The sequence below is a fragment of the Sarcophilus harrisii genome, chromosome 1, assembly GCF_902635505.1.
Source record: "Sarcophilus harrisii chromosome 1, mSarHar1.11, whole genome shotgun sequence".
Classification (NCBI taxonomy): domain Eukaryota; kingdom Metazoa; phylum Chordata; class Mammalia; order Dasyuromorphia; family Dasyuridae; genus Sarcophilus; species Sarcophilus harrisii.
In genome coordinates, this window is record NC_045426.1 from 639,568,744 (window position 1) to 639,593,795 (window position 25,052).

General features: G+C 42.7%; 1 protein-coding gene across 2 annotated transcripts in view; it reads left to right on the top strand.

Moving 5' to 3' along the window:
• The window catches only part of RHPN1 (rhophilin Rho GTPase binding protein 1), a 48,688-nt gene extending 23,929 nt beyond the window's left edge, over nucleotides 1–24,759 (top strand). For both annotated transcript variants that reach the window (XM_023496674.2, XM_031947314.1), the window contains exons 5-15: nucleotides 1,476–1,553; nucleotides 4,373–4,497; nucleotides 5,520–5,686; nucleotides 5,779–5,966; nucleotides 14,980–15,136; nucleotides 15,476–15,595; nucleotides 18,050–18,244; nucleotides 19,352–19,428; nucleotides 20,273–20,419; nucleotides 22,076–22,234; nucleotides 23,137–24,759. In XM_023496674.2, the coding sequence (XP_023352442.2) occupies nucleotides 1,476–1,553; nucleotides 4,373–4,497; nucleotides 5,520–5,686; nucleotides 5,779–5,966; nucleotides 14,980–15,136; nucleotides 15,476–15,595; nucleotides 18,050–18,244; nucleotides 19,352–19,428; nucleotides 20,273–20,419; nucleotides 22,076–22,234; nucleotides 23,137–23,319 (1,596 nt within the window). In that variant the 3' untranslated portion in view covers nucleotides 23,320–24,759. The remainder of the gene's footprint in view (nucleotides 1–1,475; nucleotides 1,554–4,372; nucleotides 4,498–5,519; nucleotides 5,687–5,778; nucleotides 5,967–14,979; nucleotides 15,137–15,475; nucleotides 15,596–18,049; nucleotides 18,245–19,351; nucleotides 19,429–20,272; nucleotides 20,420–22,075; nucleotides 22,235–23,136) is intronic.
• Nucleotides 24,760–25,052: the final 293 nt, after the last annotated feature.

The following is a 25,052-nucleotide window of genomic DNA, read 5'->3' on the forward strand; positions in this document are numbered from 1 at the left end:
CTTTCTTGATTCCTAAGATCTCCAGATTTGTTGCCCCCAATCCTTGCTGTCTTGCCTTGTCCAGTCTCACCTATCACATTGTCCACATTCCTGTTCCTCATTTGGTATAATGGATTAAAAATAAAACCCCAAATTTAACAAAAACAGTCGGGAAGTGGGGCAAGAATCAAATCCTTCAGTGCCCGAAAGTCCCTAAAGGATGCCTTTATATGTGGGGCACTTTATTTGTGGGGCAAGAATCAAATACTGAAATCATTCTGCTGAACTTAGGGTAAAAATCATTCTCTGGGCATTTCAAAAAGCATTTTGGTGAGATTAAAAACAAAAACCACTCACCAGAAAGTTGAAAACAGCAGTCAGGGAGCTCCTTAGGGTATCATGGACTCCTGATCAAAATCTAAAAACTATCTTTTATTCTTTTTTGCCCTTCAGCTCGGTCCCAGATCAGGCCACCCTGGGCACATTTGCCTAAATTGCCTCAGGTCCACACTCACTGACTTCCTTACTTCCGAGGGCCAGCTGATAATTATAGGAGTCTAAGGTTTAGCTCCCATCTCCCTAGTTCTACCTGGATGACAGCAGACTTTCTCTACCAGGGCTGACATTGTCAGATGTTGTTTCCTAGTCCATTTTCTTCCTTTCCAGCAATAGCAATAATAACGGCAGCTCCTATTTGTGCACTTAAAAATTCCATAAAATTTGTTCCTCCAACAGCTCAGTAAGTAAGGTTGATGCCGTGATTGTGATTCCTTGTGACCCCTTTTTGCCTGAGAAGTTTTTATGGGACTCTGGATATATATAGGCATCTAAAATATGTATACAAATCAATCATTTACTGATAATAAATCATAATTTCATGACCCACATGACTCACAGTTTAAGAAGCTTTGATCTAATTATTCCTTGAAAACCTTAGTGAGTTCCTTTTGATGGCAGACCATTCTACTTTTGGATAACTAATTTTTTAAAGTATTTTCTGTGTACTAAACCTAAATCTATACCTTTCATTCATTGTTCCTGTTTCTATTCTCTGTAGTCAATTCAAATCCCTCTTCTCTGTGATAGCCTTTCAAACCATAGGAATGTAGATTTAAAAGCTAGAAAAGTGTTAGATACCGATGAGTCTGTTTTTATATATGAAGAAACTGAGGTCAGAAGTTAGGCGACTTATTCAGGATTGAACAACTATTTAGTGTCTGAGGGGAAATTGAAACTCAGGTCTTCCTGCAAGTCTATTGCTCTATTCATGCTGCCATTTTTGAGTCAAATACTTGAATTCAGCTGCTGTGCCCCTGCTAAGTTTTCATTCTCCAGGATAAGCATCCCTAGTCCCATTAGCTGATCCTGTTATGGTGTGCCTTCAGTCCCTTTCATCATTCTGACTGCCTTCCTTTGGCCTCTTCCCTGTGTATCCATGGACTTCCTAGAATGGGACGTTTAGAAGTAAATCCATCCTTCTCCCTTTCTTTCCTTAGGAAATGATTTCAGAACACTATGGCGAGGACAGCACCTCCTATGAAGTGGAGATCAAAAAGCTCATGGACCTGAGGCAGGTATGTGGCAGGTTGGCCAGTTCTTGGCGGACTAGCATGGATAGAACATGAGCTTTATGCATACCTGTGAGGGTGAGGGGCTTGGGGAAAGAACCCAAGGGGAAGTGGGGATGGCTGGAAGGAGTTGACTTGGAATCTGAAATATAGTTATCCCTGCTCCATTGCAGGGGTTAGGGGATTGGTGCCCTTGTGAACTAGAAAATCTGTGTAAATGTTTTTGGCCTTCTCTTTGTACTAGAGAAGAAGTTTAAAGTTTTCCTTTTTTCTTTTACATAGTATTTACAGTTCCTTTTTCTAAAATTTGAGTTAAGTATTTGGTCATAGGCTTTGTCATCTGCTGATCTTTATGGATTTTCCAAAACTCCTCCCCACATCCTAAAATTTCATTTCTTATGTCATCCTATAATTTATTGAAACCAGAATAGGGAAAGTAATGATGTGGAAGGGATAACTGTACCTGCCTTCCAATCTTGGCTTTGCCACTTATTGGCTGATTAGCTTGGGCAGCTCACCTTGCCTCTATTTTTTTTTTTTTTTTGCTGAGAAAATTGGGGTTAAGTGACTTGCCCCAACACAACTAGGGAGTGTTAAGGGTCTGAGGCCAGATTTGAACTCGGGTCCTCCCTGATTTTAGGGTTGGTGCTCTATCCACTGCACCACCTAGCCATTGATCACATTTTCCTGTGATCCTGGGCAAGTCTCTTAATTCCAGATGCCTCAAAAAAAAAAAAAAAAAAAAAAAAAAAGGAAGAAGGCAGATCTGGCCATCAGATGGAACTTGGAGATGAGAGGGGAGTGGGTGAGTAAGAGCTGTTCCCAGAGGACTATTTCCTGCTGGTTTATCGTTCCCTCTCTCCTTCCTGACATAATATTAGGCAAGAAGTGACATTCCAAGCTCTTCATTGTACCGATGGGTAAATAGAGGGCTTGAAGGGAGAGATGATTTTCCCAGTCTCAGAACAAGTGAGTGTCAGAGGCACAGTTAGAACTAACTTACTCTCAGTCCAGGTCTTTTTCCACTACTTGATGTTAGCTAGAGAGAAGAGGTGAGTAGAATGAGGAACTCCAGGATTTGGGAAATATCCAGGCCTTGAATCCAGCCTCAGATATTTATTAGTTGTGTGACATGGGTCAAGTCCCATAAGTTTCTGCTTACCTCAGTTTCCCCAACTGTAAATTAGGGATAATAATAGCACCTACTTCCCAGGGCTATTTTGAGGATCAAATAAGAGAAAGTCAAATAAGATCCTAGTCAGTCCTGGCTTCTTTCCTCCTAACATTTCCCACTTCCTGTCAATTGTAAAGCACTTAGTATTGTGCCTAGCATATAATAAATACTCTATAAATGTTAATTGTTTTTGTTATTGTTATTATTATCATCATCTCCCTGTCAGTGTGGAGACTCCCTGGGGACAAATAAGGGCTACGTGTTCTTCTCTAGGGATTTCTTGGTGTGGTTGTTTTAGAATAATGAGGTCCATGTTCTAATCTCTGCCATTGCCTCAGTTCCCTCAGTTTCCTAGTCTTAAATTGGGACCATAACTCTGGCTCTGAAGAGTTCTTGTGAGTTGCTGTGAAACTTAGGGGATAGAATAAATAGGAAATAATAGGTGATAGGAAAAATTAGGTGATAGAATAAATAGGAAAGGACCCTGAAAATAACAAAACATGAAAAACACATGCAGGCTTGTTGTTGCATAAATGAAAAACCTATTCCTTGCCAAATGAGATTAGGTACTAATGTTTATCAGTCTGTAACAGGATTGTCCCCTTCTCGGAATAACCCATGTTTTGATAGATAATCTTTGGTCTGGTTTTTAAACAATGGAAAGCATGATTAATTTGAAGTCAGTTTTACAGGAGAGTTCTACATTTGAGCTAGTGATGAATATTGTCCATTGACTTCAGTGAATATGATCAGATCCTAGTCCACCCTGATCTCTTTTTTCCTAACTTTTCCCTCTTACTGTCAACAGCATCCTCATTCTCCTGTTCATCCATAATTTCATCTTCAACTTCTCACTCTTTCACAACCCCACCACCATATCCAGTCCCTTTCCAAGTCCAATCAATTGTGTTTCCCACTGTCTTGTCCCCTTCTCTCCTCAGACACTTCTCCATCCTAGTTCAGGCTCTCAACACCTTACTGGACTATCAGGGTGAGCTGCTAGTTGATCTCTGTGCCTCAGGTATCTTCCCATTCCAGTCCACTCTCTGAGCTGCCAAAGTGACCTTCCTAAAGCTCAGGTCTGACCAGGTCACACACCACCCCAATTCAGTCAACTCCTTTTGCCTCCAGGATCAAAGGATCAAATATGAAATCCTGTGTTCGACTTTTAAAGCCTTCCATTAGCTGGCCCCTTCTAATTTTTCCAGTCTTTTTATGCTTTATCCTTCCTTCTTTTTTATGATCCAGTGATGCTGGATTTTATCTCCCGACTTATTCCATGCCTAGACTCTTCCTTCTCCTTACCTTCACTGCTTTCCATATCTAAAACATTCTCCTTCCTTACTTCCTCTCCTGTCTTCCCTGACTTCCTTGAGTCTTAGTTAAAAATCTCACTTTTTGCAAGAGCCTTTCCTGATCCCCCTTAATACTAGTGCCTTCCTTCTGAGATTATCTCCAATTGATCTTACCTATCTAACTTCTTTGTGGATAATTATTTACATGTTGCCTCCATAAGACATGTAAGCTTTATTAGGGCAGAGACTGGTTTCACTTTTATTTTTTTGCTCAATACTTAGTCCCATTTTCTGTCACTTAGTAAGCACTGAATAAATGTTTGTTGAATTAACTGTCTTGCTTCTCTCTACTACAGGCCATTCGAACTCCTAGCAGAAACGAGGCCGGTTTGGAGCTCCTCATGGAATACTATAACCAGCTCTATTTCCTGGACATTCGCTTCTTTTCTCCCAGTAGAAACCTTGGGGTCTTTTTCCACTGGTGAGAGAAGGATGGGCTAGTGTTTTCTTCCTCAGAGATTTAGAAAATGATTTGGGACACAGGCCATGGCCGCTGCCCTTAATTCTGTTGTGCAAGTCTGAAAAACCTTCCTAAATGTAACCATGGTCCCCTTTACCCTCTTCCTGACATCTGGCCACATGGGCAATTACCATCTTAGGTGGAAAGCAATGCTCAGACCTGTGGAATAGGCCACCTTGCCATGCAATGATGAGCAGCTCCCCCGCCCCTTTTTTAGAGGCAGTCAGAGGTAAGTGACTTGCCCAGGACCTCACAGCTTAGATGTGTCTCGAGTCCTCTTGATTCCAGGGCCAGGGTTTTATCTCTGCCAGCTGACCCTTCAGTTCCATGTCACTAGAGTCATTTGATCAGAGATTTGGCAGTAAAAAATAGTTGTGTTGGGGTTGTTGCTGTAGAGAGCTGTTCACATGGGATTTGGGTAGATTTGTTCCAAAGTGGAATGGGTGGAGGGTATGTTCTGCATCTGTTGAGGAAATGAAAAAATCGTGGGTCGGGGGGAAGCTTGAAGTAAAATATTTCATAGAATCACAGAATTATAGGGCTTTAGACTCACAGAACATTCATGTCTTAGAAGGATTCTGAGAATTTAGACTCATTGAACCTTGAATTATAGAATCTTAAACTATTGAAATCCCAGAATGGAAAGAAACCTCACAGGGCATCTGTTTTTCTTCTCCCCCTGGAGCAGTGATCCCTTCTAAAGCATCTCCTAGAGATGGATGAGAAAATCACTTATCTTTTCTTCTATGTGAATCTTATCTTCCCAACCAGACTAGGGCCCTCTGAGGGCAGGGATTATGCTTTATCTCCTTCCTCCTGCCTTCTTCATCCACTGTGTACTCTGGTTTGGTCTGGTCCACATGGTTGGACCTGATGGAAGCATAAAGGGATGGCTGAACTAGTGGTTCTGTGAATGGGGCATATGCATTGAGTGGAAAACTTCCCAGATGGGCTCAGACTTCCATTTTTCTTTCTTTCTGCAGGTATGACTCCCTCACTGGAGTCCCCTCCCACCAGAGGACCCTGGCCTTTGAGAAGGGGAGTGTCCTTTTTAACATTGGTGCCCTTTATACCCAGATTGGGGCCCGGCAGGACCGGGGCACCAGGAAGGGCATTGATTGTGCCATTGAGGCCTTTCAGCGAGCAGCAGGTATGTCTCCTGACCCTTGTTTCCCTGTGGGGAATCGAGAAGGAATTTTGTGGAACTGAGAAGGGACTGGACGATGTTCTCTGATCCCACAGGTGCCTTTAACTACCTGAAGGAAAACTTCTCTAATGCTCCGAGCTTGGACATGAGTATAGCCTCTCTCTCCATGCTGGTTCGGCTCATGACTGCCCAGGTCCAGGAGTGCGTCTTTGAGCAGCTTACCCTGTCTGGGACCCCTCGAGAACCTCTCTCCCAGATGAGACTTGCCCAGGAAGCAGCCAGGGTATGTCCTTCACTTGAGGCTGAATCTAAATTTGGATCCCAGCATGGCCACTTCTTTTTTTTTTCTTCTTCTCAACAGTATTTTATTTTTCCAAACATTTGTGCAGATAGTTTTAGTATTCATTTCTGTAAGATTTTGTGTTCCAAATTTTTCTTCCTCTCTCCCCTATCTATCCCCTACCTTAGACAGTAAGCAATCCAATATAGGTTAAACATGTACAATTCTAAATATATTTCCATATTTGTCATGTTAGCACTGCCTTTTCTTTTTTTCTCAACAGTATTTTATTTTTCTAAATATTTGTAAAGATAGTTTTCAGCATTTATTTCTGTAAGATTTTGTATTCCAAATTTTTCTCCCTCTCTTCCCCCTGTCTTCCCCCTACTCTAGATGGCAAGCAATCGAATATAGGTTAGACAAGTACAATTCTAAACATATTTCCATATTTGTCATGTTAGCACTGCCTTTTCTCTTTTTCTCAACAGTATTTTATTTTCCCAAACATTTGTGAAGATAGTTTTTTTAACATTCATTTCTGTAAGATTTTATGTTCCAATTTTTTTCTTCCTATCTCCTTCTATCTTCCCCTTATCCTAGAGAGCAAGCAATCCATTTTAAGTTAAACAGGTACAGTTCTTCTAAGCATATTAACATATTTGTTATGTTATCACTGCCATTTCTTTTTTTCTCAACAGTATTTTATTTTTCCAAATATTTGTAAAGATAGTTTTCAGCATTTATTTCTGTAAGATTTTGTTCCAAATTTTCTCTCTCTTCTCCCTATCTTCCCCCTCCTCTAAACAGCAAGCATTCCAATATAGGTTAAACATGTACAGTTCTTCTAAGCATATTTCCATATTTGTCCTGTTAACACTGCCATTTCTTATCCATTTGGACAAGTTCATTCTCTACTATAATCCTCAATTTCCTCGTCTGTAAAGTGAAATTGAGTGTTGGAAGGAAGGTTACATTTCTGAGAGTCAGAACTAAGGAAGAAGTGTATTTTAGGCCTGGAGGAAATTGTGCATTGATGCATAAGAGCAAGAGATGGAATGGCAAGTGTGGGAACAGTTAGTGAGCATTTATTAAGTACCTACTACATGCTAGACACTATATTAGCTAAGTCCAGGAGATACCAAAAAAAAAAAAAAAAAAAAAAGACAAAACACAGCTGCTGCCCTCAGAAGCTCCTAGTCTAAAAGAGGAATACTTATAATCAAACAAGCCATAGATAAGTTAAATTAGAGATAATCAATGGAACAAGGTCCTAGAATTCAGGGAGATTGGGAAAGCCTTCTGACCTGTGGGATTCTAGCTGGGACTTAAAGGAAGCATGAGGAGCCAGAATATTTCAGGCATGGGGAAGAGTCAGTGAGCATGCCCAGAGTCAAGACATGGAGCATTCTGTGCAAGGAAAAGTCAGGAGATCAGTGTTACTGAGTCACAGATTATGTGGTTCATATAAGGAGTAAAAAAAAAAAAAAAAAAAAGCTAGGAGGAGGCTGGGGAATGAAGAGCTTTGAATGCCAAAAAGAAGGTTTTGTGTTTGATCCTGGAGGTGATAGGGAGCCCCCAGAGGTTACTGAGTAGGAGAAATAAAAACTTACTTTAAAACGATCCCTTTGGGAGCTGAATGGAGGATAGATTGGAGTAGGGAAATTGTGGCTATTGCAGTGGCTTAGGTATGAAATGATGAGCACCTGCACCAGCGGGCTGGCAGTGCCACAGGAAGAATGGGGCACAGCTGGGAGATATCATGAAGGTACCTTTGATAAGACTTGGCAACAGATTGAATATTGGAGTAGAGTAAGAGAGAGAGAAAAACTGAAAAAGACATCCAAGTTATGAGGCTGGGGGACCTGAAGGATGGTGGTGTCCTTGACAATTATAGGAAATTTTGGAGGGAAGCAGAATTTGGTGGGAAAAGATAATGAGATCAGTTTGGGCATATTGAATTTAAAATGCCCATGGGACATCCAATTTGAGATGTCTAACTAGCAGCAGATTTGAGTCTGGAGGCTAAGAGCTCTCTGAGAATCATTAGCATAGAAATGACAATTGAAAACCTTGGGAACAAATGAGATCACTAAGTGAAACGCTGTAGGAGGAGGAGAGAAGAGAGTCCAGGACTCAGCCCTGGGGGATCCCCAGGTGGGTGCTTGAAGATACGGCAAAGGAGATTGAAAAGGAACAGTCAGATGGGTAGGAAGACAGCCAGGAAACCTAGAAAGAAGCAAAATTGAGATAGAGGAAGCTATCAAGGAGAATGGGTTGATCAATAGAATTCAATACTGAAGAGGTAAGAAGGTATGGGGACTGAGAGAAGGTCATCGGACTTGGGAATTCATTTTGTCAGTAATTTGAGTAGAACATAAAAGTCAATTAAAAAAAAAGGTGATGTGAGATAATGCTGGGAAGGTCAGTGGGAGCCTGATTGTGGAGGACCTTAAAGACCACAGTGAGGAATAATTTAATTCTAGAGATAGTCAGGAGACATTTAAGGTTTTTCAGCAGGAACATGGAGTCAGAATTGTGCCTTAGGAAGATTCTTCTGACAAGTATGTCGTAGACAGACTGAGGACTGTAGATAGGGAAGCCAGTTGGGGAGCTGTTATGGTAGTTTGGAAAAGCGATGAGGAGGACCTGATGGTGTCTCAATGAAAGGGAGACAAAGGAATGGATGTGAGAGAGATTATGGAGGTAACATCCATTAGACTCAGCAACTCATCGAATGGGAGACGGAACGCAGGTAGGGGTGGAGGAAGAAAGACTCAAAGATGATTGATATTAGGAACTTGGGTGATTGGGAGGGTGGTTGTATCCTGGTCACAAATAAGGAGGTTTGGAGGAAGGGCAACTTTAATGGGAAAAATGGGGATTTGTATTTTGGGACATGGAGTAGAGATGTCCAGGAGGAAATTGATGATATGCAATTGGAGTTGAAAATAGAAATAGGATAGGCTATATAGATTTGGAAACCATTTGTAGAAATAATAATGGAGCTCATGGAAATTGATGAAATCTCCAAGGAGGAAGAGAATAGAGAGAGAAGAGTGTACAGGGATACATTTTTGTATCCCTTTTTTGTACATATAAATTTAGGAGTAATGAACCAGCAAAGGAGACTGGGAAGAAGCCATCAGGCAAGTGGGAGAAGAACCAGGAGAAAAGGGTGTTCTGGGAGCCAAGAGAAGAAAGGTGGTCAGCAGTGTCAAATGTTACAAAGAGGTCAAGATGGATGAGAATCCAAAAAAAAAAAAAAAGCCCACCCGATTTAGTAATAAACAGATTAAGAGTAAGCTTGGGAAGTACTTCTTTAGTTAAGTGCTAACACTGGAAGTTGGATTGCAAAGGATTAAGAAGTGAGGGGAAAGTGAGGACATCGAGGAACAAATATAGATGATTCTAAATATTTGCCAGTAAAAAGGAAGAGAGAAATAGAAAGATAACTTGAGTGGGTGGGCTGGTGGAGGGTGGATTTTCTGAGGATAGAGGACACCTTGAGTATATTTGTTGACCTAAGGGAAGGAGCCAATACAAATTCACAAAGAAGGTGAAAGGGAATGGTTGGAGGGACAAGTTCTTGGAAGACACAGGAGGGGATGGGATAAAAAGCACAAATAGAAAGAACACCTTTTTGTCAGAGATTAGAGAGGGAAAAATGCCTGAAGGTACAGAGGGATTTTGAGTTGTAAAATAGGAAAGTTGAGGAAGCTCACAACAGATGGCCTTGATTTTCTCAGTAGACATGGTGGCAATCATCTGTAGTGAGAGAATCAGAGAGTTGTAAAACTGAGAAAAAGGTTTAGAATAGCCAGTGTGGGGAATGTGATCTAATGTCACTCGGGCAAAGCCAATGTCCTACTGTTCTTACTGTAATTTTATTATCTAGAAGACATTCTTAGTCTTAAATCTGTTTGCTAATTGTTCCTCCTGGACCCTGATCATCACCACTGCCATTATTATTGATCAAGACCCACCCCAACTAATGAACCAATTTTCAAGTTGTTCTTCCCAATCATGAGTTATGCATTACATTACAAGTTACAGGTGTTACGGTGTCAAACATGGCTAAACTGCTCCCAGTATTCTTAATGGAAGAAGCAGATTAAAATGTAATTAACAAGATAAATAAAAATGTAGAATTTAGATAATCTTAAAATTAACATGTGGTTTCTAAACATCCTAGAGGGATTTTTATTTAAGTTTAGCAGTCCTATTTCTATTTGAATTTGACCCCACCGAGGTAGGTTACAGCTATCCTCTGATAAGTGAATTCTCAGATTGTCTCTGTATGGATACCCTTCTGGCCCTGGTGTTTTCTTAATTTATGGTTCCTGTCCTCATTAGGGACTATTGGCAAATCAAGATTATCTGAAGGATTTTTAATTTTGTCAGCATAGGGAGCTCTTTTCTTGGGAATCTCTGCATTAAATCAAATTACAATTGTTGACTCAATAAGTCAAGTCTACAAAGTTGTTTGAGGTCACAAAGCCAGTAAGTTTCAAACCTGAGATTTGAATCCAGGTCTTTCCTGACCCCCAAGCACAGTATTCTACTTGTTCTGTTTCTTGGTGAATCAAAGGGAATTTAATCTAAGCCATTGGCTTTGAGTACAAAAAGGGCACAAAAGTGCAAAAAAAATACAATCTTCCCAAGAGTTAACCTCAGTCTTGGTATGTCAACAGACCCTAATACGGACAATTAAATAATTATGAATGGAGAATCATATGGTGTTAAGAGTAATTGCCCTTGGAGTCAGGAGGCTCTGGGACCCTCAAGAATGGAGAGATGTGTTGCAATCTGCTCTGTATTCACTGTTCAGAGTGAATCATCCCTGGAAGTCTTTAGCAAAGGCTCCATGACTACTTGTTGCAGTGTAGGGATTATTATTTAGCTAGGGATTGGACTAGATGGCCTCTGAGAAGCTTTGCTACTCTCTTGTAGGGGCTTATGTGACCTGGGTTCACATTCTACTGTGCTGTTACTTAATCCCCATGTGATGCTAGTTAAGTCAATTTTTTTGACTGTAAGATGAAAGGGCTTGAACTAGTTCATAGGTTTAAAGATTTAGGGCTAGAAAGGGTGTTAGAGATTATCCAGCCTAACTATCTCATTTTATAGATGGGAAAATATGGAGGCTTAGAGAACTGATTTGTTTACTGTGGTCATACAGGAGAGAATTGGGATTTGAAGCCAGGTTATCTCACTCCAACCAAAGTAATCTTTTTCAATGTGTGATACTGCCTTTGACTTTGAAAGTCCCTGTTTTAAAATTAAAACTTTTTATTTACAAAGCATATGCATGGGTAATTTTCCAACATTGAACCTTGCAAACCTTTTATTCTAAATTTTCCCCTCCTTCCCCCTACTTCCTCCCCTAGCTGGCAGGTAGTCCAGTACATGTTAAATATATTAAAATATATGTTAAATCCAATATATGTATATATATTTATACAATTATCTTGCTGTACAAGAAAAATCAGATCAAGAAGGAAGAAAAAAACTTAGAAAGAAAACAAAATACAAGCAAACAACAAAAGAGAGAGTGAGAATGCTGTGTTGTAGACAACACAGCATTGTGGTCCACACTCGATCCCTACGGTCCTCTCTCTGGGTGTAGATGGCTCTCTTCATCACTGAACAATTGGAACTGGCCTCAATTATCTCATCATATAGTATTGTTGTTGAAGTATATAATTATCTCCTGGTCCTGCTCTTTTTACTCAGCATCAGTTCATGTAAGTCTCTCCAGGCCTTTCTGAAATCATCCTGCTGGTCATTTCTTACAGAGCAATAATATTCCATAACATTCATATACCACAATTTATTTAGCCATTCTCCAGCTGATGGACATCCATTCAGTTTCCAGTTTCTGGCCACTACAAAAAGGGCTGCCACAAACATTCATGCACATACAGGTCCCTTTCCCTTCTTTAAGATCTCTTTCGGATATAAGCCCAGTAGTAACACTTCTGGGTCAAAGAGTATGCACAGTTTGATAACTTTTTGGAGCATAGTTCCAAATTGCTCTCCAGAATGGTTGGATTCGTTCACAACTCCACCAACAATATATCAGTGTCCCAGTTTTTCCGCATCCCCTCCAACATTCAGCATTATCTTTTCCTGTCATCTTAGCCATTCTGAGAGCTGTGTAGTAGTATCTCAGAGTTTCTTAATTTGCATTTCTCTGATCAATAGTGATTTGGAGCACCTTTTAATATGACTATAAATAGTTTCATTTTCTTCATCTGAGAATTGTCTGTTCATATCCTTTGACCATTTATCAATTGGAGAATGGCTTGATTTCTTATAAATTTGAGTTAATTCTCTATATATTTTAGAAATGAGGCCTTTATCAGAACCTTTGAATGTAAAAATGTTTTCCCAGTTTATTGCTTCCCTTCTAATCTTGTCTATCTTACTTTTGTTTGTACAAACACTTTTTAACTTAATATAATCAAAATTATCTATTTTGTGATCAGTAATGAGCTCTAGTTCTTTTCTGATCACAAATTCCTTCCTCCTCATAGGTCTGAGAAGTAAACTATCATATGTTCTTCTACTTTGCTTATAATATCATCCTTTATGTATAAATCATGAACCCATTTTGACCTTATCTTAGTATATGGTGTTAAGTGGGTCAATGCCTACTTTCTGTCATAGTAGTTTCCAATTTTTCCAGCAGTTTTTGTCAAAGAGTGAATTCTTTTCCCAAAAGCTGAGGTCTTTGGGTTTGTTAAATACTAGATTGTTATAGTCATTGACTATTTTGGCCTGTGAACCCAACCTATTCCACTGATCAACTAGTCTATTTCTTAGCCAATAGCAAATGGTTTTGATGACCGCTGCTTTATAATATAGCTTTAGATCAGGTACAGCTAGGCCACCTTCATTTGCTTTTCTTTTCATTAATTCCCTTTAAAGTCTTAACTTATTCTTCCAGATGAATTTTGTTGTTATTTTTTTCTAGGTCATTACAATAGTTTCTTGGGAGTCTGATTGGTATAGCACTAAATAAATAGATTCATTTAGGGAGTATTGTCATCTTTATTATATTTGCTCAACTTGATATTTTCCAGTTGTTTAGATCTGACTTTATTTGTGTGGACAGTGTTTGTAGTTTTGCTCATATAGTTCCTGACCTTCTCCTGGCAGATAGATTCCCAAATATTTTATCCTTTTGACAGTTATTTTAAATAGAATTTCTCTTTGTATCTCTTGCTGTTGGATTTTGTTAGTGATGTATAAAAATGCTGATGATTTATGTGGATTTATTTTGTATCTTGCAATTTTGCTAAAGTTGTGGATTATTTCTAATATTTTTTTAGTTGATTCTCGAGGGTTCTCTAAGTATACCATCATTTTATCTGCAAAGAGCGATAATTTGGTTTCCTTATTACCTACTCTAATTCCCTTATTAGTTCCTTTTAACTGTAACAGTGGTGCCTTAATGGGTGTTGTCCATTCATAGATATGTCTTTATTTATATCTAGTCAGCAGTCTTAGTTTTAAATACAGACCTGGGGGATTAACTTCTAATTATTTCAAGAAGACTATCCAGGGTGAGGGCTCATTGAGGGTTTCAGGAGACTTGAATGATGGGAAGAGATGATGACTAGTATCCCAATAATAGCTTGTATTCATATAGCTCTTTAATGTTTACAAAGTACTTTGCAAAATATTATCTCATTTTGTCCTCATTACAACTCTGTGGAGTTGACACTATTATTTTCTTCATTTTTGAAGATGAGAAACTGAGGTAAAGAAAGATTTGCCCTCTTTCTAAAGAAAGACTTGCTCAGAGTTATCTGACTCCAGGTCCAACACTATGTTCATTGTGCTATCTCCAAACTTGAGCAGATGACGGAAAGACTCATGGTGTAGTTAGCCCTTTGGAGTGGGATGAGATCAGGAAAGACCTTTTCCCCTCATCCCATATAACTTGTGCTTTCCATCCTTTTGCAGAAATGATGATGGTCAGGAATGGGCCAAGAAATAGCTATAATATAGGGGGCTTTTCACAGCCAGGTTTCTACATCATAACTGTTTCTCACTCCATCTTTCTCATCCTGTCTTTTTATCCATCTGTATCTTTACCTCATTCTCTGTTTCCATGTCTTCTTGTCTCTCCATTGCACAAAAACATAGTTGTAGTTTTTCATAGCTCTGGTTTCTTTGCCTCCACAGCTGAACCCTAGGATTGAGATCAGGATTGTGAGTGTGTGTGTGTGTGTGTGTGTGTGCATGTATGTGCACATGCCTCTAGCTTGTGAGGATTTCAGGCTTTTATTCTCATTACAGGAAAGGCCTTTGGATAGAGAAGGAGGAATAGATGTTAGAAGTTAGAGACAGAAAAGTATAGATGGCAGATGGAAGAAGTGGAGGGATGAAGGAAGGAGCAGGTATTGTAAATGGCGGGTGGGATAGAGAAATGGGTGAGAGGATAGTCAGGATGATAGATCCAAGGAGACAGGAAGAAATGGAGAATAAGACAGGAGCAAAGATTCAGAAGGTGGTGGATAGAGAGTGGAAGAACGTCGAGGAAAGTTTACAGCTATGGAAGAGCCTGGGCTATATGGAAGAAGAGAAAGAGAGTGTGAAGGGATGGAAGTGATGGGAGTAAATGAAAAGGAAGAGGCAGAAAAGACAGAAGAGTAGATGGAGCAGAGGAAAAAAAAGAGAAGAAATGATGGAGCAATGGAAGAGGAAGTGGGTAAATTTAGAGAGAGGAGAGTGGAGAAGGTGAAGGGATTCAGGAGGGCATGGGCAGGTGAAGGGAGAAGATTGAAGGGTATAACTAGAGTAGAAGGAGCTGATGGGAGAGAAAGGTGAAGAGAGAGGTGGGGATGAAGGTATGTCAGCAGGAGTTGAATGGGGATGGGGAGGAGAAGGAGGGGGCAGGCCCCGGAGGAAGCCCAGGGCAGTGAGAGGGCTGGAGGCTGGGAGGTGCAGGGACTGCGGGTGGTTCCACGTGCTTTGGTGGGCCACACTCAAGCTACCGCTCTGGCAGGTGGAGGACGTGTACTCCCTCGTGTACCAGACCATGGTTCAGCCTCCCGTCAGAGACTACGTGCCCTTCTCCTGGACCACCATGGTGAATGTCAAGGCCAAACACTTCCGAGGCCTGTCCCACTACTATGCTGCCATTGCCCTCTGTGATGGGCCCGGTGAGTAAGCGCTTGCCCCATCTGGCCCCTTCCCTTCCCTTCCCACACTGCTCCCAGGCCCACAGGGTGAGCTGGCTGGCCTGGACACCTGACACTTGTCCCTTTGCCTTTGTTGCCCCTTGGCACTTGCCAAGTGCCCCTTGCTTGGGGCTGAATGTGGGCACTAACGCCGCCCTGCAGCCCCCCTGCGGCCCCTCGGCCCAGCCCCAGAGTAAACAGGGAGAGCTTCTTGGAGGAGGTGACTCTGAATCAGAGGAGACTCATGTTCCTGACTTTTGGGCAGAGTGATGTTCAAGTCACTGATGGCACAACCATCTTTCCCTGTTCTTCTCTTGGCAGTTGTAGCAGACTCTGAGATTCCCAAATACGAGAAAGCTTTTCTCCAGTTCCACGTCACAGTGCCAGAGGGTCCTCCGCTGCCCGTTCTCCTTCAGGACTCAGAGGAGCGGAGAAAGCTCGGTAAAGGATCCAGCAGCGGGGAGGAAAGGGTCCCAGGGGCCCCAGCCTGGGGTGGCCGGGGATGCTCCATCTGTCTTCCCAGTCCCCTTTCCTAAGTGTGCATAAGCAGGCATGTCATAGAGCCTGGTTCTCTCTATCTGAAGAGAGAAGGAAGCTTTTTATAACTCACAGACTCTCAGGGTGCAAATCTCAAAAGTGGGAAAATTCTAAGGACATAGCGTGGTGACAGTCCCACCTGGCCCAGTTATGGTGGGAGAGGGGGGTTGTCAAAGGCTCTGGGTTTAAGTGCTGACTTGGACCCTTACTGGATGTGTAACTTTGGGCAAACGAATCAGGGGTTTGGATTAGATAATCTCTAGTCATTACAGCTAGGTGGCTCAGTGGATAGAATGCTGGGCTTGGACTCAGGGGGACGACTTCATTTCTGGCCTCTGACACTTAGTGGCTGGACAGAGGTTTACAGTTTACTCAACTATAAAATGGGAATAATACCATTTACCTCCCAGTGTGGTTGTGAGAATTAAATGAAATAATATTTGTAATAAATAATATCATAAAGTCTAGCATATCATTAGCATGGTTTATTATTATTATTATCCTTTTTAGCTCAAAATATTATCACCCTAACACTAGTTCCTCCTGACTGGCTCTTGCAGACCTGGATATCTGGATCCTGTCTTTGGTTCTTCTCCCCAGTCCAGTTAGATCCTTCACCCAGCTCAACCTCCAAGACACTGAAAGTGTTATCTGGCTGTTTCTGAGGGAGTAATATGACCCTGACTCACCGAGTGGATAGTTCTTGTCCGGGCCCCTTTCTCACCAGCCCTCTCCTTCCTAGAAATTTTCCAGCCTGAACTCGGCAATCTTTACTCAATCCCTACTTTGTGCATAGACTCAGCTCAGCCCTAGCCCTTTGCTCACAAGGTCACCACTCCCCAGCTCGAGTCCTCCTTTGCCTAATTAATGCCATTGTTGACCCAGCAGAGATTAGAGCCGGCTGCCTGGCCCAGCTGGGTAGAAGCCTCCCACACAGGGGAAGATTTCCCTCCTCCCCTCAGTCACTGCCCTCCCATATATGCACAAGGCAGGATATGTGATCAATGCAGAGATTTGAGGAGAAGGAAAGTGATCCTGACAAAGGGAGGGATCTAGAGGGGCTTCCCTGAGGATGGGGGGCTAGAGCTGGGCTTTGAAGAGATGGGAATTGGAGAAGGGGAAGAGAGACGCCATTCACACCTGGAATTAGCATTGGCTGGAGAAGAAGGAACTGAGACAAATTAGATCGAGTGACTTGTCCAGGCACACAGTAGTCAGTGGCAGAGGCCAGATTTGAACTCGGAGAGGAGTTTCCTGACTCCAGACCTGCCGCTCCATCTGTTGTGTATTAGAGCTGTCCAAATGCTGAATAGGTTGTTTTAGAAGGTAGTGAGTTTCCCGATTCCTAGAGATCTTCAAGAAACTGGATGACTAACTGGAATGTTTTAATAGTAGGCTCTTGCTCAGGTACAAATGGACAAGAGACCCTTTGTAGTCACTTCTAATTCAGATATTCTGTGATCTGGAAAATGAACGGGTTGGATAGATCTCTTAGGCGTTCCAGTTCAGAGAATATATGGCTTGAATGATGAAAAAAGTCCTCGACTTAGATTTTAGAGGCCTAGGTTTGAAATCTGCCTTAAATACTTACCTCTAAGAACCTCAATTTCTTCAACTGTAGAATAGGGATATTAATACCAAACCATTTACCTCAAAGGGCAAGCACTTTGTAATCCTTAAAGTGCCATAGAAATGGGAGCTATTATCATTTCATTAGAGTCTCATAATTGCCTTAAAAATAAGCAGGGGTAATTTTTTTTGCATTACAATTATCCTGGCATGTATCATATCTCCCCTATGAAAGAACAAATGAATAAACATTTATTAAGTGCTTATAACAATAATAAATAATGATGATAGCAGTTAGCATTTATGTAGCACTTTGAGGTTAGCAGTGTGTTTTTACAAATAGCTCTTTTTGTCCTCACAAAAACCTGGAGAGTAGGTGCCCATTTTATCCCCATTTTGCATATGGGGAAACTGAGGCAGACAGTGGGGAAGTATTTTGCTCAGAGTCACACAGCTAGGAAGTGTCTGGGACTGGATTAAGCCCAGTGGATCCACTGAGCCACCTAGCTGCCTACTTCATGCCAGCCCTTATTCAAAGAACTGGGGAAACTAACCAGATTCCAAGTCCCATGAAGACAGGCTTATGGCTTATTTATATTTCCCATCTCCCTAGTTCTGAGCAAAGTGCTCTGTAAACAGTAGGCGCTTAATTAAAAATTTTGAATCGACTTTGATTAGCAAACTCAGGTTTCATTTTGCTCGTTCTGTGGCGGGGTGAGAGCCCCCAACCTTCAGTAATTCTGTAGCTTGAGGGGGTTGGTTTTTTCTAACTCCTCTGGGCCTCCCCAGCGAAGGCGCACCTGCGGAAGGCCATGATGAATCATGAAGAAGCCCTGCGTCTCCACGCGGTCTGCCGCATCCTCCGGAAGATGGACCTGCTTCAGGAGGTCGTGTCCCTGGCTCACAGACGCTCCCTGGCCAAGTACTCGGAGATTGACCATGAGGATGACTTCTTTGAGACTGCCGAAGCCCCTGAGGTCCACCGTGAGTGGGGAGTCTGGGTGGGAGCTCCCTTGGATGATGGGTGGTGGGGGAAAGGGGAGAACGGTACCTGGACGGAGGGAGTGACCAAGGAGGAGAGAGGCAGTGACCGCCTTGTTGACCATTTCCCTCCTAGTACAGATAAGGAGAGTGACTTGTTAATTATTCATCTTTGTCTTGTGATTTGAAGTTGGGAACCTGGGTGCAGCTACTTACCTCTGTAATTATGAGTTGGGTCTCTTAAAACAAGGAGCTTAGACTGGGGATTGTCCAAAGTCCTTTCTAGCTCCGAATCTTGGATTCTTTTCACATTTTTCTTGATGCCTGATCCTCACAGTATAGAGGATGAGCAGAGGAGAAAAGGTCCAACAAGGGTAAGGAACCACTTGCTAATATCACAGTAATCCCAGAGCCTAGACAGCCTCATTTTCAGGAGGTTTGCTCTTCACTTTCACCTTATTTTCACATGGAAGCAAAATAGAATTGCAGAGTATTTTTGCGTGTCCTGTATTAGCTCATTTACAACAGAGAATGCCATATTTTGTGATTTTTTTTAGAATATAGACTATTATTAGCTTATAAAATATTTAGCCCTAGAGGGACTATAGATCTACTTTATAGATGGGGAAACTGAGGTCCAGAAAAAGCAGGATTTTAATTGGTCCGTTAATTCTCTATTTAGTTGGGTAGAGTACTCAACAAGAGTCTCCCGTTTCTTTCTGTTTGTTAATTGGGGAATGGGATGCTTTTCTTCCCATTGGGTGTATGGGTTTTAATTGGAGAAAAGAGAATCAGTGTGACCTAGAGAATCCAGGAGATGAGTAAAAGTAGATGATAGGCTAAAGAAAAGCCTTTTTCCTATTTCCTCTGGAGTGGTATTTCTGTCTGTGTATTTCTTGGGGGGAGATTGTTGGTTAAGTGACAGATGGTGTGAAAAATCTTGGGGGCGAGGCCAGAAGGGAGTGTTTAATCTGTGAAGACTTCCTGTGGGAGGTAAAAAAAAAATGTGTTTCTCTTTATGTCACTTGAGAGGAAAATGATGGATTAGGCCAGTCCTGGCTTTTCTCTTCCATCGTCAGTCTGACTTATGTTTGATTTTTATATTTTCAGCCAAGACTCACCAGAAGCCAGAGATAAAGACGCCCAACTTCTCCCAGGTGAAGGTGACGGACATCTTCCATCGCTTGGTACGTCCTCAAGGCTCTCGTGGGCACCTGTACTTTTTGGCCAGAGAACCCAAATCCATTCCTTTCTTAGAAATAATAACTAATGTTTATATGATGCTTATAAATGTGCCTGAGCTCTTCACAAATATGATCTCACTGAATCCTCACAGCATTCTTAGAGGTGGATGCCATTATCTCCATTTTGCAGAAGCAGGGCAGAAATAAATGGAATGAGTTTATCTGGATCACACACACAGCTAGTAATGTCTGAGACTGAATTTGAACTCAGGCCCAGTGCTCTATCCACTGTACCAACCAACTAGCTGCCCTTTTTTCCTGGTGGTCTTGCTGCTACTAGAAGTGGATGGAACTTTCTCCCTGTTTCATATCCCGAGGGGCACAGAGGGCACAGAACAAGCTGATGGCCAATTCTAGAATCCAAGACTCTCCCTCCAGTACATTTCCATCCTTTTCTCTCTGACAATGGGGTTAAAAAGCCCTTCAACATTTCTAAACCCTTTCTTTCTCCATCTATGCTCTCGTTTCCCCTTTAACCCTGTCTCTGAAGAGAGTAACCCTGTTTTATTCCATCAAAATAATTTTTATAAAAGAAAATTAGGAAACTGAAGCCCAGGAAAAGGAAGGAGGTCACATGGTAAGTCACAGCTTCTGGGGAGATGAGAAAGGGGCAGGATTTGAGGTAGTAAGGAACAATCTAAGCCAGGATTTCTAACTTTGAGTCTCCTGGGGCTCCTGTACAATATGCTGCTGTTGAATGCAAGGAATTCAACCCCAACAAAGCCTTGGTTGAGTGATGGGGGAGCAGATGCACATGGCTGAGCCTCAGGCTGCTGTCTCCCAATAGGGGCCCCTGTCCGTGTTCTCTGCCAAGAACCAGTGGCGACTGAAGGGGCCCATACTCCTGACTCGAGGTGAAGGTGGCTTCGGATTCACTCTCAGGGGAGATTCTCCTGTTCTCATTGCAGCTGTAATCCCTGGGGGCCGGGCTGAGGTAAGTGAACCCCAAATTTCCAGGGGTCTGGCCCTGGTCTCAAAAAACCCCAGGGCTTAGAGGGAGATGGGAAGGGAAGGTACTTCAGGGCTGTTCAGTCAGAGACCAAAGGGGTAAATATCCTGCCCTCTGGGGCTGTACTCCGAGAGACCCTTGAGGGATGATGGGGAAAATATGGCACCTGCCCTCAGGGTCTTGGCAGGAACATTGACGCCAGTGGCAACCTGTCCAGCTCAGCATCCCTTTATACACAGAGATACTGGAATGTGCTGAGGAGGCTTCCTGGAGAAGACCAATTTGGAGCCAGGTCTGGCAGAAGGAGAGGGGGCAGGGAGTCTCTGACTTCTCAGGCCATTCCTAGCTAGAGGAAAGTGTCTGTATCATCCACCTGTCTGTATTATCCACCTGCCTTCTACTGATTATATATCCTCAGGATTTTCCTGTTGGATTGTCCAACCTGGAGCCTGAATTTTTACCCGTGTCCTGGCTCTTCACCTCCCCCAAGTATGTTTGTCTGACCTCAGCCCTGATCTGGACCTGGCCCAGAGGAGGAGAGAGGCTCTAGGATCACGTAGTGAAAGCCGGAGGGGACTTTTTAGAGGACCATTATTCCAGCCCTCTCATTTTACAGAAGAGACCCATGGAGAGGAGGGGCTGCCTGGTGGTCACACAGAGAGCATGAGACAGAGGCAGGCTCGGAACCCGGGCTTTCACTGTTTTTCATTACTGATCTGGAGCCATACCTCCTCCAGGAAGCCTTGACTGACCTCCTTCGTGTACAGTGATTTCTCCATCCTCCTAACCTGTAACCTCATTTTTAACAAATTAGAGCGGCTTTTGTGTAGATGGAAAGGAATGGATGAACGAGCCTTTATTTACTTTTGGTGGAGAGACAATCAGAGTTGCTCACTTACCCAGGGACTAAATATCTGAAGCTAGATTTAAACTCAGGTTCTCCTGAGGCCCTGTACCACCTAGCTGTTGTGTGCAGGTTTAGCTTGGGTTTAACTGTTCAAGAAAAGGGCCTTGTGGCTAATACAGAAATATTTTACATGATTTGATAGGTATAATGGGTATTATTGCCTTCTCATTGGATAGGGGACAACAAAGGGAGAGAATTTGGAATTGAAAATTAAATTAAATTTCTAAAAAGGGAAGGACCATAGATTTCATCTGATGGAAAGATCCGATGTTAAGCTTAATGAACCTAGCCAGAAAGTCTCAGTTGGTGTCCTGGCTCTGACTTCTTCTGAGAGTGTTGTGGGAGAAAGTGCTTTGTAAACCTGTAAGTATTGTAGACCTAGGAGTTATTCATGGTAGTCTATTGAAGGTTGATGTGGCGAGTCAGTGGGAGAGAGCTGGAGTTAGTCCCCAGGTCTCTTGACTCCCAAGCCAGAGCTTTTTCTGTCCCGCCACAGGGAATCTGAAGGGCTGAGGCTGTGGCCAGTCACTGCCTGGCCAGCAGAGCCAGGGCCACATGCCACGTTTGGATCTGCTGTTCCCAAGTAGACTGAGATGTTCCAGCCCCACATAGGCTGGTGCTCTGTCTGAGCTTGGGAAACATCACTGCCCTTTTGCAGAGCGCTCCCCCAGAAGCCAGCCCCCTCAGGCCAGGGCTTACTTTCCTAGCTCACCCCCTTGGCCCACTCTCTGCAGGCAGCTGGACTGAAGGAAGGGGATTACATTGTCTCCGTGAATGGGGAGCCCTGCAAATGGGGGAAGCACTCGGAGGTGGTGGCCCTGCTGACGGGTGTGGGAGAGGAAGGTGTGGCCCTCCAGGTGGTCACACCCCAGCGGGAGGAGCCGCTTGGTCTGGTAATTATAACCCCAGGAAGGGAAGGGGGTTGGGGGACCCAGAAGTCAGCGAGTTCTGCTCTGTGAGGGGAGCTGTAGCCAGTGACACTTTCTAGCAATCAGAGGTAGAGGAGAGCCTCGGGACCTCTCGGTTCTGACCCCTCCCCTTATTTAACGGGAGTAAACTGAGTTCCAGAGGGAAGATGGGATTTTGTTTCTCCTTTTTTGTGGCTAGGTATTCAGAGTTAGGTGACTTGCCCAGAGTCACCCAGCTAATAAATGTCTGAGGGTGGTTTGAACTCGGATCTTTGTGACTCTAGAGTGTTTGCTCTATCCACTGAGTCACCTAGCTTCCCCAGGGATGCTTTCTTTAATAACAGAATCACAAGTCAGCCTGTACCCAAACACTTTACTCCATCCATACCCACAAGTAGCCTTTGTTTGGTGGAGAACTCACTGTGTCCCAAAGTAGCCCATTCTGGTTTGGGATAAGCTCTAGTTGTTGGAAGTTGTCAAATTAAATCAAGCCAAAAACCGTCTCTATAATTTTCACCCATTGCTCCTGGTTTTGACTTCTTCAATTAAACAGAATTCTTAAATGGAAGACAAAAAATTTACCCAGAACTATTCTTTTTTTAAGCCCATTAACTTTTTTATTTATTATTTAGCATTTTCTAATAATTCTGGGTAAATTTTTTTTGTCTTAAGGATTATCTGTTGGTTTTAGATGATCAATATGGGTATCTTCTGCTATTTGGGTTTTTTTTAATTTTTAAAATGGTTTCTTTTGAAAAATTATCTTTTCTAGATCCTTATCTCTGCACATAAAGATTTGAGTGTGAGCTTGGGGATGATAGGTGGGAGATGGAGATGATAATGGGGATGACTGTCTCACATCCATTCCATTCTCTGTCTGTGAGCAGGTGGAGAAGAAGGCAACCAGCTTGTCCTCAGTTGGGCTCTTACGCAGTGACAAGGAAAATGGTGGACAAGCTACCCTACCTGGGCCCCTCCTTGGCTGGAACAAGAAGGCTAAGCGGGGTCAGGGCCTGAGGTGGCTCCAGCCTTTCTCCCCATCAGCAGACAACACACCGGCTTCCCGCTGAGCACCTGCCCTGGGACATCTCCCTTGGCCCTCCCTAAGGGGCTGGTGACCAGAGGCCAGAAGTATCCCCTTTCCTGGCTTGGGAATGTCAGAGAGACAGCTAACTTCTGGCTAGAAATGGGAATGGGGCCTGAGGATTTATTTCCCTAATAAGGCTCAGGCAGCCCCTATAGAACCTCAGGGCTGTTGGTGAATGACCCAGGCTTCTTTTCCAGCTCCATCCCCCCCTAGGGGTGTTGGATATGGGAAGAGGTCCCAGAATCTCTTCCTCTAAATCTTGTAAACTTTAAAGCACTAGAGAAATGAGCCCTGTTCTTACTATTCTCCTGAGACTTGGTGATATAGTAGAGCTAAAACTCGCACTTGTAGCCAACAGACTGGGACTCACATCCTGGCTATGGCACTTGAGTAAGTCATTTCCTCTGTTCAGCCTCAGTGTCCTTAAGTGCTATAGAAATGGAAAGGGCTGATCCCATTGGCCTGGATTAGTGAAAGCTCTTATTTCTGTAGCATGTTAGAATATATAAAGCACTTTCCTGATAAGGGAGTCCTAGAATTATTTTCTGTTTCTACAAAGAACAAAAACTGGGGTCAAGAAAGAAGTTACTTGATCAGTTATCTATTCAGTAACAAAAACTGAGACTTAAAAACTTTGGTCTTTAATTCCAAGTTCAGGGTCTGTGCTTCTGCCCTGAGATGCTCATCTCTGGGATGAGACAAGCCACAGTTGTGGGGACTGCTCCCCCCCCCCCCAAGCTGCCATCCTCCTAAGGAGGAGTAGGATTCCTCCTCCTCCTCCTCCTCCTCCCACAGGTTCAGCCTCACAGACCCTACCAAGATAAGAGATGGCAGGTCCCTTGTCCTTCTGGGTGTTTATTGAAGACCCAAAGGAAGGGTTTTTAGTGAACCTGGAGTTCTGTTCTACAGTTTTGCAGGAGAGGAAACAGATCCAAGACAGGTGACATGATGAATCAGAGGTGGATGTAGAAGTGGGACCCAGGTCTCCTGGTGTTCTGCAACTACTTACATTAACAGAAAATTGTGCCCAGTAAACTAGAAGAAGGGCAGGACAGTGAGATGGGCCCTGATTCTGGGCGAGTCAGCTCTCTTGGCTTCAGTTTCCCTCTTTGAGAAATGAGATTAGAATTCTTCATTTCTGAGGACCCAAGGAGTCTTGAGTTCTCAGGGGTAGAGTCTTCTCCCCTCAATCCATACTCTGCTCTGTCCTGCAAAACTTAGGTCAGGTATCTCCTCTAAGAAGCCTTCCATAATCACCCGTTTGAAGTGACATTCCCTCCTCAGATTTCAGTCCTTGACCTGGTCTCCATTACATGTCATTGTCTCACTCTTATTTCTGTAGCAGCAGTGTCCTTTCAGCTGAACTCCTGGAAGGCAGAGACCTGAGTAGTAGGCACTTAATAAATGTTTGAGTCAAATGGAATTTTTCTCTGTGGTTGTGGGGGAGGGCAGGATTGTGATTCTTTTCATCTTTTTTTTTAATTAAAATTTTTTTCTCAATGGTATTTTATTTTTTCAAATACATGTAAAGACAGTTTTACACAGTAATATTTGTAAGATTTTTGTATTCCAAATTTTTTTTTTTCCTCTCTTACCTCCCTCTCCCCAAGACAGCAAGCAATTCAATATAGGTTTTACATAGATAATCCTTTTAAACATATTTCCATATTTGCCATGTTATACAAGAAAAATCAGACCAAAAGGTAAAAAACTGTA